Raw genomic sequence first — 16,236 nt, forward strand, 5'->3', positions numbered from 1 at the left:
ATATGGCGGTAGACCTCAAGCTTTAGTTGCACTAAATTTTGTCATAACACTATGACCCTCCAGTTGTCCACCTTCTTTTTGAGTGAGCAATCCCCTACTTCTACCATCCCTAAGTTGGGTGAATGCAAAAAGGACAGCTTTTGCAGTCTGGGACGCTCGCCACAGACACTATCCAATGCGCACCGTCCCTTTACTGCTGGTAATCGCTCATTGGCACAATTAGAAATTCGTAAGTTCATGATTGCACTTTATTTATGAGATAATATAAGACAAGACGGCAGGAATGTAATGATAATTGATGAGAAATACATTTAACGCAAAGGATGTATCTTTAAACATCCGTAAGAGTAAACTGACCCATACTGCAGGGAAATAATCAACTTCAAGCAAATACAAAAGCCATGTATCAGTTAGGATGGCGAAGTGTAACACTACAAACTTCATACAAAGTAAAACACAGAGTTCAGTGTAAAATTTTACATTAAAAGTTATGGCAACTCTGTGTCCATGTCAAGCTGGACAAAATGAAAACAAGACCTTGGGAATTTTGGATCAACGCAAATCACTTATTCCAAAGTTGTTCTACATTGCGTAACGTTACATTGACAAAAATTTTTTAGTCAATTTGGCATGCCGTTAAAATGTGTATGCTTGTTACATAGGTAATGTGGACTTATGGAAGAATACGTGCTTAAAATTTCATGAAAGGAAAAACTCACGAACGAAATGTTATTATTTATAAAGCACAGAAACGTGGTAATTCTACAAACATTTAAAACGAAAAAACCGAAACATTTTGGCGACATGATCAGCAATAATTCTATGCAAAGAAACTTGGCGCTTCATTGCCCCCAGCTTTCGATGAGAGGAAGGAACCAACCAGATGACGACGAGTTGAATGTGTGCGAGATAGGCAGCATCACAATTCTGTTTTAGAATGATGGTCATTGCTCTGCAGTTCCTCCTGTCTGAAGAATTAATTTGTGGTTTATAAAATATTATTTTTTCAGGTCTAGAAGAACAATGCGCTATACAATGTACAAAAAAACTACAACACTTATTCTAAATCATTGACAAGCCGTGGAATGTAAATCACAAAAAATAATTATTTCCTTAAGAACTTAACCTTGGCAAGTTTGCACACTTGTAGCGGGCTTCAATGAATGGCTCTCAATGAAGACCTAACACAACCTACTTCAATACGATCAAAATTGCACATACAGCTAGAAATTGATAAGCTGAATGTGCTAAATCTTGGACCATTGCAACGACATAGTACTTCTGCAGTAACAATACTTACTCTGTCCCCAGCCAATTGTCCATGTGCTTTCTTTCAGCTTCCAGTTGTTCTTCTTTAGGTCTTCCGAAGGCGATATTACGTATCGCGTAGCAAGACAACAGGAAACTACAACAGCAATAACAAATATAAGCAAGTTTTCAAGACAAATTTTGAATCTTTAATACAAAGTGAGCAATGTCGGAAAATGTTAACAGAAAAACAAACAAGTTACGATACAGCAACAAATGTACTGATATAACTGATGTACAGCAGATATACTTGCATAAAGGCAAATAACAATAGTACTTTAACCTGATATGTATTTTAAGTCAAGTTGTTATTAAGTTGCAATCCACAAAATTACAACTTTAAACTCTTTCAGATATTCCATCTGTTATGATGCTAACAAACTGTCTCTAGACTGAGAGAGAACGAAAAATTGTTTTGCTACTTGTTTGTCAAATTTTACATTGGAAACACTGCTGTAAGTTTTCACCAAAACTTAACATGGAAACACAATTACTTTGTATGGCTTTTGAAACAGTGGTTTGACAATAGTTGGATTGCAAAATAATTGCGTTGCAAAAGCGTTTCAACTCGTAAAATTAACTTAAACATAAGTGTACGACCAGCCTCACAAGAATCATAATCATGTTCTATTTTGCGCCCATTGCGGCAACATACAATACATTGCGACCACAGATGTAATATAAACAGCAGGCAGCGGAGTGACGGGTTAGTCTTCGAGTCAGCTGCTCCCTTTATTTTGGCTTTTCATTAAGTGTCTTTGCCGAGACACAGCCGCGTGCTCTGGAGCGGTGTCGAATCCACGTCCTTTCGAACGTCGTGCAGACGTTCTCACCACTCGGCCACGCAATTGATGACCAACTAAAGTCAAGCTCAATCAAAGAACGAACAAGAGTTGGCCACTTCATTCCACCATGCACAAAGGGTTTGGCACTCATCGGCAAATAAATGTGGCACGGAAAAAACGTTCCGTCATAATATGGTACTAAACGAGATATGCAATATGGCAGCACTGGATGTGGTTACACTGACCTGGGTTTGCACCACCTACCATCAACTTTAGGAAGAGGTTTTATGAACGGGGGTTTCGCCATAATGTGCGATCAAAAGTTTTGATTCGAAACAGTGTTGCCAGATAAAAAAATCATGTCCTAAATTTATAGAAGTTTTTAAATTTTCAAAAAGTTCTCAGGTTAGGTTTGCTCTTAGCCCAGGACTTACAAATTTTCCAAATTACAAATCTTTGTCCAACACATTAAAAATTTTCTCAAATTAGGACAGAATTCTTTGTCTGGCAACAATTATGGCGAAAGACGCTGTAAATATGGCCATTTCCTGCACATTGGTTTCATGCAAAAGGAGGACTCCATAAAATGGACAAACCTTCGTCGGAAAATGTGAAACTTTTTGATTACGAAAAACGAAGCATTGTCAAATAAGGTCCGACTTTCCTGGCTCCGTTTCCACAATTCCTGCTTCTCGTACATTTGCACCACCCTGAAAGGAAGTACAGTGAATAAACCAAGTAATTTGGCGCTGAAAGTAGTAGCTATTGATGTGATGGCAAAAGTGTCGAAACAGCATGATCCTGTTTAACTTCTACTTATCCCTCAATCATTTTGCTTCGTCTTGGTCTATGTTGTTGAGTTTATATAATTTTTTCTTTTTCTACATTTGCTCATTTGTCACATTAGCCCGTTTTTCACGAGGCTTAAGACGAGCCAACTGTACACGATTAGAATTCTTTGCAAGACTGACTCCGTTTTTCAGACGAACCAAAACTCTTAATTATACGAAACAGTTAAAACATTTATCTTAAAATTCTCGACTTAAATAGTTAAAAAGTTAATTCTCGACTTAAAAAGTTAAAATTATCTAACAATGCCATTAAGAAAGAAGATTCCAAGATACTGACGAAATCCGATTGTCAGCAATTTTGACGGAAAGGGCAACGCTGTAGGTAGAAGATCAAGCGTTCAATTTTAGTTTCTTTTTGTACAGACGATGAACAGCTGTTCTCAAGCCTTTTTGTACTTATGCTTGAGAACAGCTGTTCATCGTCATAGTTAAGCTTATGCTCAGACAGCAAATTTTGATCCAACTTCTGCAGACGTTGAATCAAGGTAAAAACAACCGATTTGCAGTCTGGTTGAATCAACGTTGGTTTACATGACCGCAATGAATAATGAGATGAATCTGACGCCAACAGTTACAACCGACTTACAATGGATCTTCATCAGTGTCCACCAAAATCGAAGAACCTGTTGAATAAGACACAGAGTTTCAAAAATTGCCAATCATGTACAAGCCAACTAGGTCTGAGATTTTCAAAGTCTAAATATTTTCAAAATACTTGCTCGATATTGAAGCAAATGCGTAGTGCTTTTAGGCATTAAAGAATCAATTACAAGTTCATTTTCAAAGCTACCTGTCTATTTGAGTATATAAGCCAGTGCTTCCCAACCGAGGTGTCGCGGCACCCTGGGGTGCCAATCGCAATGCTCAAGGGTGCCGCGAGATGTTGAGATATTGCAATACTGTGGCCCAATATTTCTTTAACCCGTTAAGTGCGGAATTTATTTATTTATTTTAACTCTAATCCGCGGTGAGCCTTTGTTTTCTCACCCAGGAAAAACAGCGTGAAAAAGATTTTGACTCGTTGTTGTTTTTTTTCCATAAAAACGTCCGCCCCGATAGCTCAGTGGATACGCGCCCGGCTCAAGATCACGCTGCGCTGATTCGATTATCGGGGTGTGCGCTTGAGCAACGCATTTCAGGACTGCTTTCCATTCAGCGGCACCTAATGGATGGAATAATTCCCTGCAACCACACTTCAACAATCCGAAAACTTCACTCTGACAATCTCGGTAACCGGCCATTTGTCAAGAGCCTCTACAAGTATGTAAAAATACCAGGAATAACCAATCAAGGCTTTGTCAGTCCGAGGATAAAGATTCAAAACCAACCAACCAAGCGCATCATTATTGCCGGGTTTCATAATTATATTTCGCGTTCCACGGCGCACAAAGTCACATTGCAGTGATGGATTATCGAATTGTGTGAACCAGCACGATTATAAAATTGCACGATTTCTTGCGAACCATTATAACATTGGATACAAATTTGACGAGTTCTGGATAAAAAAATCAAAATTAATATCCTTCCGTTGGAAAGAAAGCTGTTGTGCTTTTGCTGCAGTTTTCTGCGTCATACCTATGTGAGAGTGGATTTTCCGTATTAACGAACATAAAAACTAAAAATCGAGAACGACTGCGCATAGTCGAAGAAGAAATGCGAGTGGCTTTATCAAATGTACCCCCAGATATTAAGGGACTTATTAGCCCAAATTTCATAAAAAAGCCCAAATTTCACACTGACTTTTGAATAAATGCATTTATTTACGCGCACTATACTGTACAACTCATTCTGTGTTATTTCATACAGTTATTTGAAATACAGAAACCTCATGAGATTGATCCAGTTTTGCAAGGGTGCCGCGAACTATTTGTCTTTTTGATAGGGTGCCGCAAGGTCAAAAAGGTTGGGAACCACTGATATAAGCAATGCAATTAAAAATGAAAGTAACTTAACAAAAATACAAAAATTACGAGACGACTTGCCAGAAGCAGCTTCGTTTTTTTTCCTATAGTTTTCCACTCGCTCCGCTAGATCCTGTTCGGTTCCGTTGTGGTACTTGTAGAAATAGCAGGAAGGTTTCGTGGATGTGGTGGTCACATAGTGGAACTCGCCACTCGGGACCTGAAATGGTGCGGTTTGAAATGAGCAGCGGTGCCACCCTGTGACTGGTGTATCAAGTCAAGCGACGACAGCAGAGATTTTTTGAAATATGATCTGTGGGCGTATTGGACCGGTTTGTTGCTCTTGCCAGTGCTATATTGACACAGCCTGTTCGTGTGATATGAATTCCGATTCGTGCCAATGAAAGTTCAAACCCGAATAAGGGCTAAAAGCGAATGGCCGCCGTCCCGCCAAAAGAAAGCAGAACACATTGCGCTGTGACAATAGCACCGTTAATTTTCGAAGCTTCTCAGCCGTATTATGCGATAGTCTAAGCTCTTAATACTTCAATACATGACTGGCAAACGCAATAAGCGAATTTTTCCATAGGCCTTCTAGTACAAGCGACTACAACCGTTTACAATACAAACAAACCAACAAATGACATAGTACTACAAACCCAAAACATTCATGTAATGATGACACGGTTAAAAAAAGCACATGGGAAGTTCTTGAGAGTGATGTCTACAGTCAAGGACAAAAGCAGGCGGTTGCTTACCTGTATGGTCTGACCGGGTGCGAGTGATGTGTTGGTTTTAGACACTGCCACAGATATCCTACCTTCAAGTACCTCAATTGTCGTGTTAGTGAAATCTTCTTGCACGAAGTTTTCAAGTGTCATACCTATAAGAAACAAAACATGAACACTTTCACAACGCTGCATTAAGCTTGCAACTAACAAAGCCTTTCTTCAATAAAGTTTTTCCCACAAAATTAAAACCACCAAGAAAATATTCAATCGCAATGGCTGTACTGAAGGTTCGCATGCGAAATTCACGATTAAAATGGAATAAAAACGAAGAATGTGCTGACACCAAACAAGGTTGGTTTGAGATACCAAATATTGACTTTCAAAATAAAATATCATGCTATGGTACTTTCAAGCAATGGAAGACGGACGTGTAGCTACTAGGTAGAATGTTGGAACAACATTACAAGTAATAGATAGTTCGTGTTTTATATAACTTCAAACTGTAACAAATAAAGCACTTTTCAAATTGTCTCAGAGGTTTAGTTACCTGGAAAATCAGCGACAAATACGACGCTCAAGGACTGATTCTTGATCTCCTCCCTCATTGAGAGCAACTTATCGCGCCAACCAGACAACTCTGATAGTACTGGAAGGACAAACTCAGCGGGTTGAAAAGGTGACCAATCGTAACTGGCCAGGTCCACCGTGGGGTTGACAGCCCTGAAACATGTCGACAAAGATAAGGACTTAGCATGGTAGACAATTGAGTTTTAATTTAGAAAATTTTCAACTTATTCACGATTTGATACCCAGAAAGCAAATCAATCATTTTTATATTGATTCAACGTCTGTAGAAACATCCTCTACTTTGTCTAAGTTGTTTTCGGCAAGCAAAAACTGCCATTCTAACATCGACATTGGTTGATGATAAAGGAATATAAAAAAGACCAATTTTGCTGGGTATGTTGCACAGCTGTGGGACTTACGTTCAACCAATGGAAGTTGGTATATTCCTAGTCCTGTGATAGACCGCGAACAATAACATAGCATCAGAGATGCTTGTCTCTCATACACCAAGTTCAGACACAAAGCGACTCCCTGGGTTGGCATAAGGCCCAAACGCTTTAACAAAAAAGTATTGTTTGTACCGTGGTTCGTGTGTTTCTTTTAAGATTTATTAACTAGTTACAAGGCTTACTGCATACCTCAAAATTTTCTTTGAGATTTACTTATACTTTTCTTCGGTGTGTTTGGAATTGTGGGACTAATCTAAGTACCTTAGTTTAAACAAACAACTAAACTCAACCACCTTTGTTGAAACCTTCCATTCATTGACTTCCACACGTCAAAATAAACCGACGGTTCTTCGATGTTGAAACTGATCAATCTTTCCTTGAGACAACGAGCGTACTGGATTGTCATGTCAGGATGGGAGGACCAACGTGACTTGCTTGAGCGAAGAAAAGCCTGAAAGATTTCATCAACTGAAGTTACTTGATGCATAAGATTGGTAAGAGCATTTTGCAGCCGTACAACATTTTGGGTTTACTCAAAATCAATTTCCCAAAAAATAGAGAGCCTTAAATATAGATAGTAAACTCATGATTAACAAACGTTTTGATAACTAAACTGTCTTCATTTTCAGTGCTATTGAATGTTTAACAATTTCGCATTGCATACATGGTATGATACAGTATGATTTCAAATCCAAAATTGTTACTATCGGGTCAGATTTATTCAGAAAATTTAAAGGCACTAGAACAAGGGGTCGGCAAGTGAAAACTTTCGCTATCAATAAGATCAGGACACGGGAGTGCAGAGACATGAACTGTCAAAGTTTATGAGGGACATAAATGTTTTGAAAAACAACGTTAATGGTGTCCGGGTACGCTCGAATGGATGACGATGATATAGACTAGCAGTGCCCAAAGTACGGCCAGAAAGAACATTACTTTTCGGAGCACGTCTTTTAGGTGCAGATAGTTAGGCGCCTGCCAAATACTGTGGGTGCGCACACTGTGGCGTCAGGATATTTAGGTGCTGCGCCCGGTCATTTAGGTGCTATTCCCAGTAAAGTCTAGATAGTGGCGCACGCACGATATTCTCAAGGGGGCATTTGAGATGCATTTCGAATCGAAAACAAATTAAAAATAAAACGCCCATTTGCTGATTATAGCTGGCAAGTCATAATGTATAAGATTAAGGGGAGAGCGGGAAGAATTGTTGCATAATCAAGCATTTCTGATAAATAATCATGAGTGTAATTTACACAATAGCACCTACATGACAGTGCGCACCTATTGGGCAGGGAACTAACTGTCTGCACCCAAAAAACGTGAACTTCTATCTGCGACCCCCGTCTGAGCTCTAGAATATACTACACATTCTTAAAGCTGAGGCCGAATGTCAAGGGAAAAAGTGATTGAAAATTTGATAAGGATGTCAAGACTCGCAAAAGGCGACTTAAATAAATTTGGGCACCCCTGATGTACGAAGACTATATTCGGGGGCATTGTTCAGTAAAATATGGCAACCAAAATAAAAATTATAAAGTTTCACAGGTAGCCACGCCCTGGAGGTGTACAAAATACACCGCACCTTGCTTATAAGCACTGGATTAGACGGATTGTTTGCACCATTGTTTACACTACCAGCTCATCGAATATTGTTTGCACCATTGTTTACACTACCAGCTCATCGAATGACGAGCTACCATAGTTTAAAAGTTTTGACACGTCACTTTTTTTCGAACATTTTTTTTTCAATTACCGTCAAGTGACAGCAAAAAGAATATAATTTTACATCGTGTTTACGGCATCTAAACATTGTGCAATGTTTCATTAAAAACATTTACCCCTGGTTTCAAATAACCTTGCTCTCCGTGCTTATCTCGGTAGGTGATTCTGGTATGTTGGTTGCTGAATGAATGGACCATCATGTCCCAGCTGTAACCATACGGCCCTTCCGTCCAGCCATTGTACCCCTGCACCGCATCACAAACAAACAACAATAAGCTTTGTTACGCAACTTAACGCAGAAACTGATGCTCAGTAATGCACGGAGAGCAACAACAGAGTAGCCATATTGGCAGTGAAGACCTTTAAATATTAGAACTTTGCAGAATTAGTGAAGAGGTACCAATGAAACAGCCTCTTGACTGAAACACGTATCTATTGCTGTCTAGATGCAGTCAGGTGCCAACTTAGCATTACCGGCTTGGCAGGACTACTTAGTAGAACTACTTAGGAATTCAAATACAGTATTACGCAAAATGTTGACTGCTTGGTAGCTAACTGTGAATCAGGGGCGGATCTACCGGGTGGGTCTGATTGGTACAGACAGGCCCACCCAGATTGACAGTGGGCCCACCCAAAATCAGATTCATGAAAAAAATAACATATTAATGTTTAACACTAGAACAACCAAGTGGCACTGAATTGTCTGTGGCATCACTATTTCACAGCATTTGTAAGAGATATTCGGTAACACTAAGTTTTTGCATGCTGGCCCGCCGTGGCATTATTGGTGAAGGCCAACCAAGATATTTCCTAGACCCACCCATAAATTACGTTCTGAATCCGCTACTGCTGTGAATTGAATATATTATTTAAGTCAGTAGTGTTGCTTGCCAGTTTGAAGTTGTCGACACAGCCCTGAACCAAGTTGTTGGGCAACAACGGCTTGCTGTTGGAAGTTCTTAGAGAACAGACGGATTTAGTCGAAGACAAGCCAACAAAGCTATCTAGAAACTTACCTTTGTAATAAAATGAGAGTAGGGAAGAAATAGTTGCTCCATGATGTAAGCAACAGTAAACACGGCTGCAAATGTTTGTTTCCAACTAAAATTGGAAACACAACTATCAGTATGTTCAAACAAATCAAAACATTTTTAAAGGTAAATGTGAAAAAGGTGTAAAAAGGAGGAATTGGAATACGTTTGTGATCGAGGATTTGAAAACTCTTAAATTACGACTAACTTAAAATCTAAAACGTCAAGCATAAACTTATTATTTAAAAAAAACTACATTTTAGAGCATGAATGCTTAACACAGCACAAACATACACTTTTATATATATATAATAATATATCGTTATATAGTAGATATAATTCATACACTAGCTTTCCAAAAAATATTACTTCACAGTTATACAAATTGCAGATTGAGTTTTCTACAGTAGATACGATAGCCTACCTTATCTTAATGGGCCCTTTGCCATTTTTATATATGCAAGAAGTGTTTTGCTGTGTCGGAGCTTTACCATTAGATCGCATACAAGAACAGATCTTTTCTATGAAGCGTTGAAATGAATCATGAGCACAGAACACAAACATCGTCGCAATCATCATATATGGAAACATGCCTGAAATAATAGTTTTTACTAATTTGATAACTACATAAGTAGTTATAAAATAATATAGCTCTACCAATCTAAGTATTTAAATAATGAAAATTCAACGCTAAATATCGAGAAAAATTTCAACAAGTATTTATAAAATTGTAAACAAATGTAATACTCTTTCTACTAGATAGTGAGCTGGAAAAAACACAACTTTTATATATACTGGAAAAAAAAATAATAATAATAATAATAACAATATTTATATAGCGCCACATCCACAGTCAAACTATGCTCCTGGGCGCTGTACATGACAATGGTGATAATTAATACGGTACATTCAGTCATAATGTTCATTGAAATAGAACGTTTTCAAGCGAGCTTTGAATTCATTTAAATTTTCAGCTTCTTTCACACAATCACACAAATAGGCAAACAGTTCCAGCAACTGGCAGCAACAACTGGGAAAGTACGATTTCCATATTGTGTCTTACATGAAGGGTTGCACAAGAGCAATTGATGTTGAGAACACAAAGTTCTGGCAGGTTTATAATGAACAAGCAAAGTGTCCAGATAGTTCGGAGCAAAACCATGGAAAACTTTATAAATTAATAGACATATTTTGAAGCGAATACGATACAATACTGGAAGCCAATGCAGGGATTTTAGTATAAGAGTGATATGCTCACGTTTACGTGTTAAAGTAATTAGCCGAGCAGCAGCATTCTATATACATATATAATTATATATACCAGTTGGTAAAACAATGAAAACTATCAATACTACAAAAAAGTGCTCAATGCTAAGCAAAAAAGCTTCTATTTGAATAAGACCTTCTGATGATCCGTGTTAGGTGAAACAATTTGTAAGGCTTCAGATAGTAATAACTATATTTGATTTTATATATACTGGTACATATATACATAATACATATATATATATATATACTGGTACTGCAACTTTTTTAGCCAAAGAGATTTCACTATTTATATATATGCTAACATATCTGAATGAAAAGCTTAAGCATAAAATAAATTGAATTTGTTCCAACCTATGTTAAACAATTGAGAATTCATGATGTGGAACATCCCACACATCGTAAATCCAATATATCTAGTTTTATCAAAAAACAAAAGAAATCCAGCCGAGATGTCAAGAAGGAAGCCACCATAGTGAACAACTACCAAGTCCATCATCGATTCACTTAAAAATAATCTGGAAACGCAAAGATTTTGTAGTGTATTTAATTATTAATGGCGTTTAATTTCATAAACAAATATGAATTCCACTAAACAAGCAGTTAAAAAGTTAAGCAGTGTATGCTACATGTCTAGACCAACGACGGTCATAGATACGGTTAAATTTCAGCTATACCATACTGAATGTGGGTCAGAATCAGTGGGTGTGTAATGGAAACCTAAGAGATATTAAAATCTTATTATTGAAAAATGTTTTGCATGTATAAAAAAACCAGCTGTAGGCTACCCATTATACATCAGGTTCATTCATTAGATACCACGCATGCATACCAGCAAAACTACGGACATACCAGTTTTTATAGTGCTCTAAAAGTTATTAATGTAGAAATTAATCACTAGCAATAAACCATACCGAAACAACACACATTGACAAAGCAATTTTTTCAATTGCATTTGTGATGTTCAAATTATTTATAGGCTACGCAACGTAATTTAGCAACATTTCAAGACTTTTTTATACATAAAATATAATGTTTTATTAAAAGCAGAAAAGATCAACAAAGCTTAGCAGCAAATGTAATGCAGTAGGCTACTTGTATACCACTTGCCCAAACCTTTCCATAGCAGTTGACAATGACTACCGATCAAATCACAATAATATTAAAAAGGTTTTAAATGCTCACCTAATGGGATCAAACACCCAATGCCTTGTCAACTTATGCATTGAATAACCCATTAACCAATCCATCTCAGTTTTCTTTAGTCCAGCATAAAAATAAACGAGAAATACCTGAGAAATAAATTGAGTATTTTAATGATAAACAATTTCCATCGACACATTTCTAGATTCATGTATCTCACAAAGTCAGGACACTTTACCTAAACAGCAAAATCCATCAATTTTATGTTGTTGCAGTCTGCAACTTGCAGATGTTGAATCAATGTAAAAATGACAGACTTTGCTGTTTGGGCAACCACACAAAGTCTTCCACAACTGTAGTATTTACATGACATTCTTTGATGAGATTTACCTGAAATCGTAACAAGGTGTAATGCCAATGTGGAACATGGCTGTTGCGTATTTTGCTTCGAAAGAGCCCATCCACAGACCTTGAAGAAATTACACAGAGTCAGAAATACAATGAAAAAATATTGAAACACAACTAACCTGCCTAACCATCATTGTAAACTGTAACGTTAGAAAATGGTCATCATTCCTTAGACATTACCCAACTGAAGTAAATCACTGAAGGTTGCTTTCAAACTTACATATAACGATGAGCATCAGTAAACAGAAATAAAAGAGATAATAAGCCATAAAGATATGAATGATTGTTCCACGTAGACTTGTCCAGTAGAAATATATACCAATAGATAGAGGTAAAGCATATGCAACTCAAGCGGTAGAAGCAACCCAATATAATTCCAATGGTGCCTATCAAAATAGTATATATATAACTAAAATATAAGCTGTAAATATCTATATCTGTGGCGTACGGTGACCATTTTTTCAAGTGTTTACTTCTTTCAGAAGGTTTTTAACCCTCACTTGGTTTGCAGTTCAGATCATATCAAAACAAACTGATGTGATATGATATAAAGAGTCATGGTGCAAATCAAGTATGTGTTTGAAACTTTCTAAAAAAAGTGAACACCCAAATAATGGTCACCATATGCTACTGATTTGTATGCCAATCTATGAAATATTTATGACATTATTAATTATATATAGTCATGTTGTTAGATTAAAGAAAACCGCAATCTGTTGTCTTCACACAATATTCATTGAATAAGAAATACGTTTGCACCAAATAATCCTTGATAGGCATTTCTCTCATCTATAATGAAATAAATTTTATGATTTAATACTATAAATAATAAAATTATATTACATTAGAATTCACCTATAGTGACACCTGAAGGGACCGCGGAAAAATTGTCACCATAACCGAAGTGTCACTATAGCCGAATTCTACTCAACTTACTCAACCTACTCAACTACTCAACAACTGTTACGTATGCAAACGAAACTTTGCAACAGGTGTCACTATAGGCGAAGTGTCACCATAGCCAAAGTCACTATAGGCGAATTCTACTGTAGTATATATATATATAGCACAAAACTATTTTTTTCAATCAGTCCTGCAAAACATTGTCTAATAAAAGCTACCAACATTTGTGGATATCATCAAAATGATAACTAACCCAAGTTTGCTTACTAGCGACAAGAATAGTATATAATAACGACATGTAATCAGAAGGAAGTGGTTTTAACATAGAAAATAAAGGAAATTGACAAAGTTTGTTTGAATCATCGCCATATTTTGTGTCCGCTCTTGTCATTCCTCTTTCTTGAGGGATGTCAACAATCATGAGAATACCTGCAAGTTATTAGTATGATTATTTTATTATCGTATGGTATAAAATACATTTACTTTTTGTAAATAGCAAGAAAATCATTTTCCTATTCTTTAAAATCTCAAAAGGTACTACTGTTTATAACTTAATAGAAAGACATTTTTATACTCTTACGCGTATAATAATTTGGTGTTATTGTTGTGTGCATTAATATTGAAATAGCGCATTGTGTGATTACTGTTTTGATATCAAACTGCGTAAAACACCACTGTCATTCTTGCAGAATAGTTTCGCACAAGCCGCTTAATAAAACAATTCGTACAAAATCACGCAATACCTAAATAATGCGATGACAGCAACAATTCACAGGCCCTGATACAAGTACCGTACATATCATAGACATATTACATTTTTATGCCGCTTGAAAGTTTTTTTTCATAAAAAAACAAAAAATTTTAAAACTAAAAAACACATCACGTAATTGGCGTAAAAACATAAAACTTACACAAGTTGTAATAATATTATTGATAAACTGTTGAATTGTTTTCAATCGCAAAATATTTGCAAACTTTTGAAGTGGATGCAGTTATGTCAATGGTCGCAAATTAGTACATGAACTCTACAGATTTTTAAGTTGTTTTTTTATAGCAAAGCTATAAAAACAAAGTTAACTTCATCATTTTTACTCAATCTAAACTGCATATATATCTCAGAAAAGACAGATTAGTAGGATTAGGATACCAAACATACCAAGAAAAAGTTAATTGACAAATCACTTTACAACATCTTTTAAAAGTGATTAATCAGCTTACCATATACTATTCGAGAATAGGCAAGAACGGAAGCACTTTTGGGTTGATGCAAAAAAACAATAAATTGTTTCCACGATCTGACCTCACCAAAAGCAAAGCTAAGTACAATGTCCATGATCGGCACTTTTTGCGCGTCAAACAAACTAAAAGGTTATATTACGATAAGCATTAGCAGCAACTAGGAAGCACAAATCTCAAAATTATAAACTTTCTTTAACTGTCAAACCCTAGTTACTAGCAGGTTACAGCTGTGAGCTGTTACCATATGTTATTAGCAATGATATGGTTGAGTGATTTCCAGAAATACCTCGTAGCTGTCTGGTCAAGTCAACCATAAAACAAAATCATGTTTAATTTTATCGGAAAAATATGATAACGCTAACCACAGTTCAAAAGTGAACCATTCTGATCAAAAGTTCAAAACCAAATCATCTTTTTTTTTAATTTAAATACTATGTTTTGCAACAACTCAGACTTTTGTTTGATGTTATTTTAATTCAATTTATGAAGTGTCGCGGCAGTGGCACAAGATGTATAGCCTAAGCAAGTTGTCATTTAGTGCTTTTATTGGTTAGTTGGTTTTGAATCTTTATCCTCAATCAATGAATCAATCAATGTTTTATTTGTCAGTAACAGGAACATAGGTACATGTTTGAAATATGCAATATACACAGTACAAAAGTTACACAAGTTCCCATACCGACAGGGAGACAACGAGACGACCATACGGTCTACTAGTCAATTGCCACCCTACGGAAATTACGATTTTGCCATTTAAAATAAGCTTACAAGAGAAAAATAATAATTGAAACGTTCCCGCGCTTCAACAACAGCATACGCACAAAAAAAAACATATTGATAATAACGTAGGCCAAAACACAAAATTCCATGAAGCAAGCAGAGAATAATAAAGTTTCCGAAGCAACTGACAAGTTGGTTTCCATAACATATCACTTACGATGCACTGTAGCTTTGTAAAATTAACGTTTTGATCTCTTTTTTGAAACAATGAAATGATAAGTTTTTTAGCCTACTTGGAACCTCTGACCAGAGCCTTGGTCCCAATACCTGCATGGACTTCTTGCCAAATTCTGTGTTTGATCTGTTTATGAAATAATTGTTGCTTGTTTGATATCTTGTGTCATGCTGATGAATAGATGAAGCATTTGTAAATAAATCACAATACGTAGACGGATACTCATTCATATGAACTTTGTACATATGTTTTTTTATTTCAATGTTATGTATGTCTTTTAGTTTCAAGATGTTCATTTTGAAAAATAAAAAATTAGTGTGAGCATAGTAATTTTGTTTCGTAATTATTCTTATAACCTTTTTTGTAATTTTATTAATGGATCCAGTGCACTGTCACAGGCCTTTCCCCAGCTTGAAATACAATATTACAAATGACAGTAAATCAAAGCGTGATACACATCTTTTAAAGTGTCTGTGTTGACATAATTTCTGAGTTTAAGCAACGCCCATGAACCTTTTGCTACTTTTCCGCAAATTTTATCTATGTGATATTTCCATGTTAATTTGTTATCTATGTAAACGCCAATGTATTTTATTTGATCTATTTGTTGAATGCTTGTGTTACCAATGCTAATGTTAAAATTTTTATGTGTTTTTTATTTGTTATTAGCATGTATTCAGTTTTTGAGAAATTTAATGATAATCTATTAAGCTTCAACCAGTTGTAAACTTTTTGCATTTCGGCATTCACATTGTTCTGCAAATTTATTTCACATTTGTCGCTCATCGTAAGATTGGTGTCGTCAGCAAATAATTAACATTCATGTTTGTTGAATTTGGTAAGTCATTTATAAACAGTAAGAAAAGAAGGGGTCCCAATGTTGATCCTTGGGGTACACCGCAGGTAACCTGTCTTGAGTTTGAAGAGATTCCATTGACGACCGTGTGCTGTAGACGATTGCTGATATACAGTGTTGT

The 16,236-nt window shown here is 36.2% G+C and overlaps 1 protein-coding gene across 1 annotated transcript; it reads right to left on the bottom strand.

The window, feature by feature from the left end:
• Window positions 1-236: 236 nt before the first annotated feature.
• On the bottom strand, window positions 237-14,532 carry LOC145782812 (vitamin K-dependent gamma-carboxylase-like). Its single transcript, XM_082594577.1, has 17 exons — window positions 14,284-14,532; window positions 13,333-13,494; window positions 12,383-12,548; window positions 12,145-12,223; window positions 11,797-11,903; window positions 10,966-11,129; window positions 9,770-9,938; window positions 9,331-9,415; window positions 8,431-8,559; window positions 6,886-7,043; window positions 6,124-6,296; window positions 5,604-5,728; window positions 4,927-5,065; window positions 3,531-3,567; window positions 2,690-2,803; window positions 1,301-1,405; window positions 237-968 (listed from the first exon to the last, which is right to left on the bottom strand). The coding sequence occupies exons 1-17, from the start codon at window positions 14,396-14,398 to the stop codon at window positions 920-922; spliced, it is 2,076 nt and encodes a 691-aa protein (XP_082450703.1). The 5' UTR covers window positions 14,399-14,532; the 3' UTR covers window positions 237-919.
• Window positions 14,533-16,236: the final 1,704 nt, after the last annotated feature.

Source organism: Aplidium turbinatum, chromosome 14 (genome assembly GCF_918807975.1).
Source record: "Aplidium turbinatum chromosome 14, kaAplTurb1.1, whole genome shotgun sequence".
Lineage (NCBI taxonomy): Eukaryota > Metazoa > Chordata > Ascidiacea > Aplousobranchia > Polyclinidae > Aplidium > Aplidium turbinatum.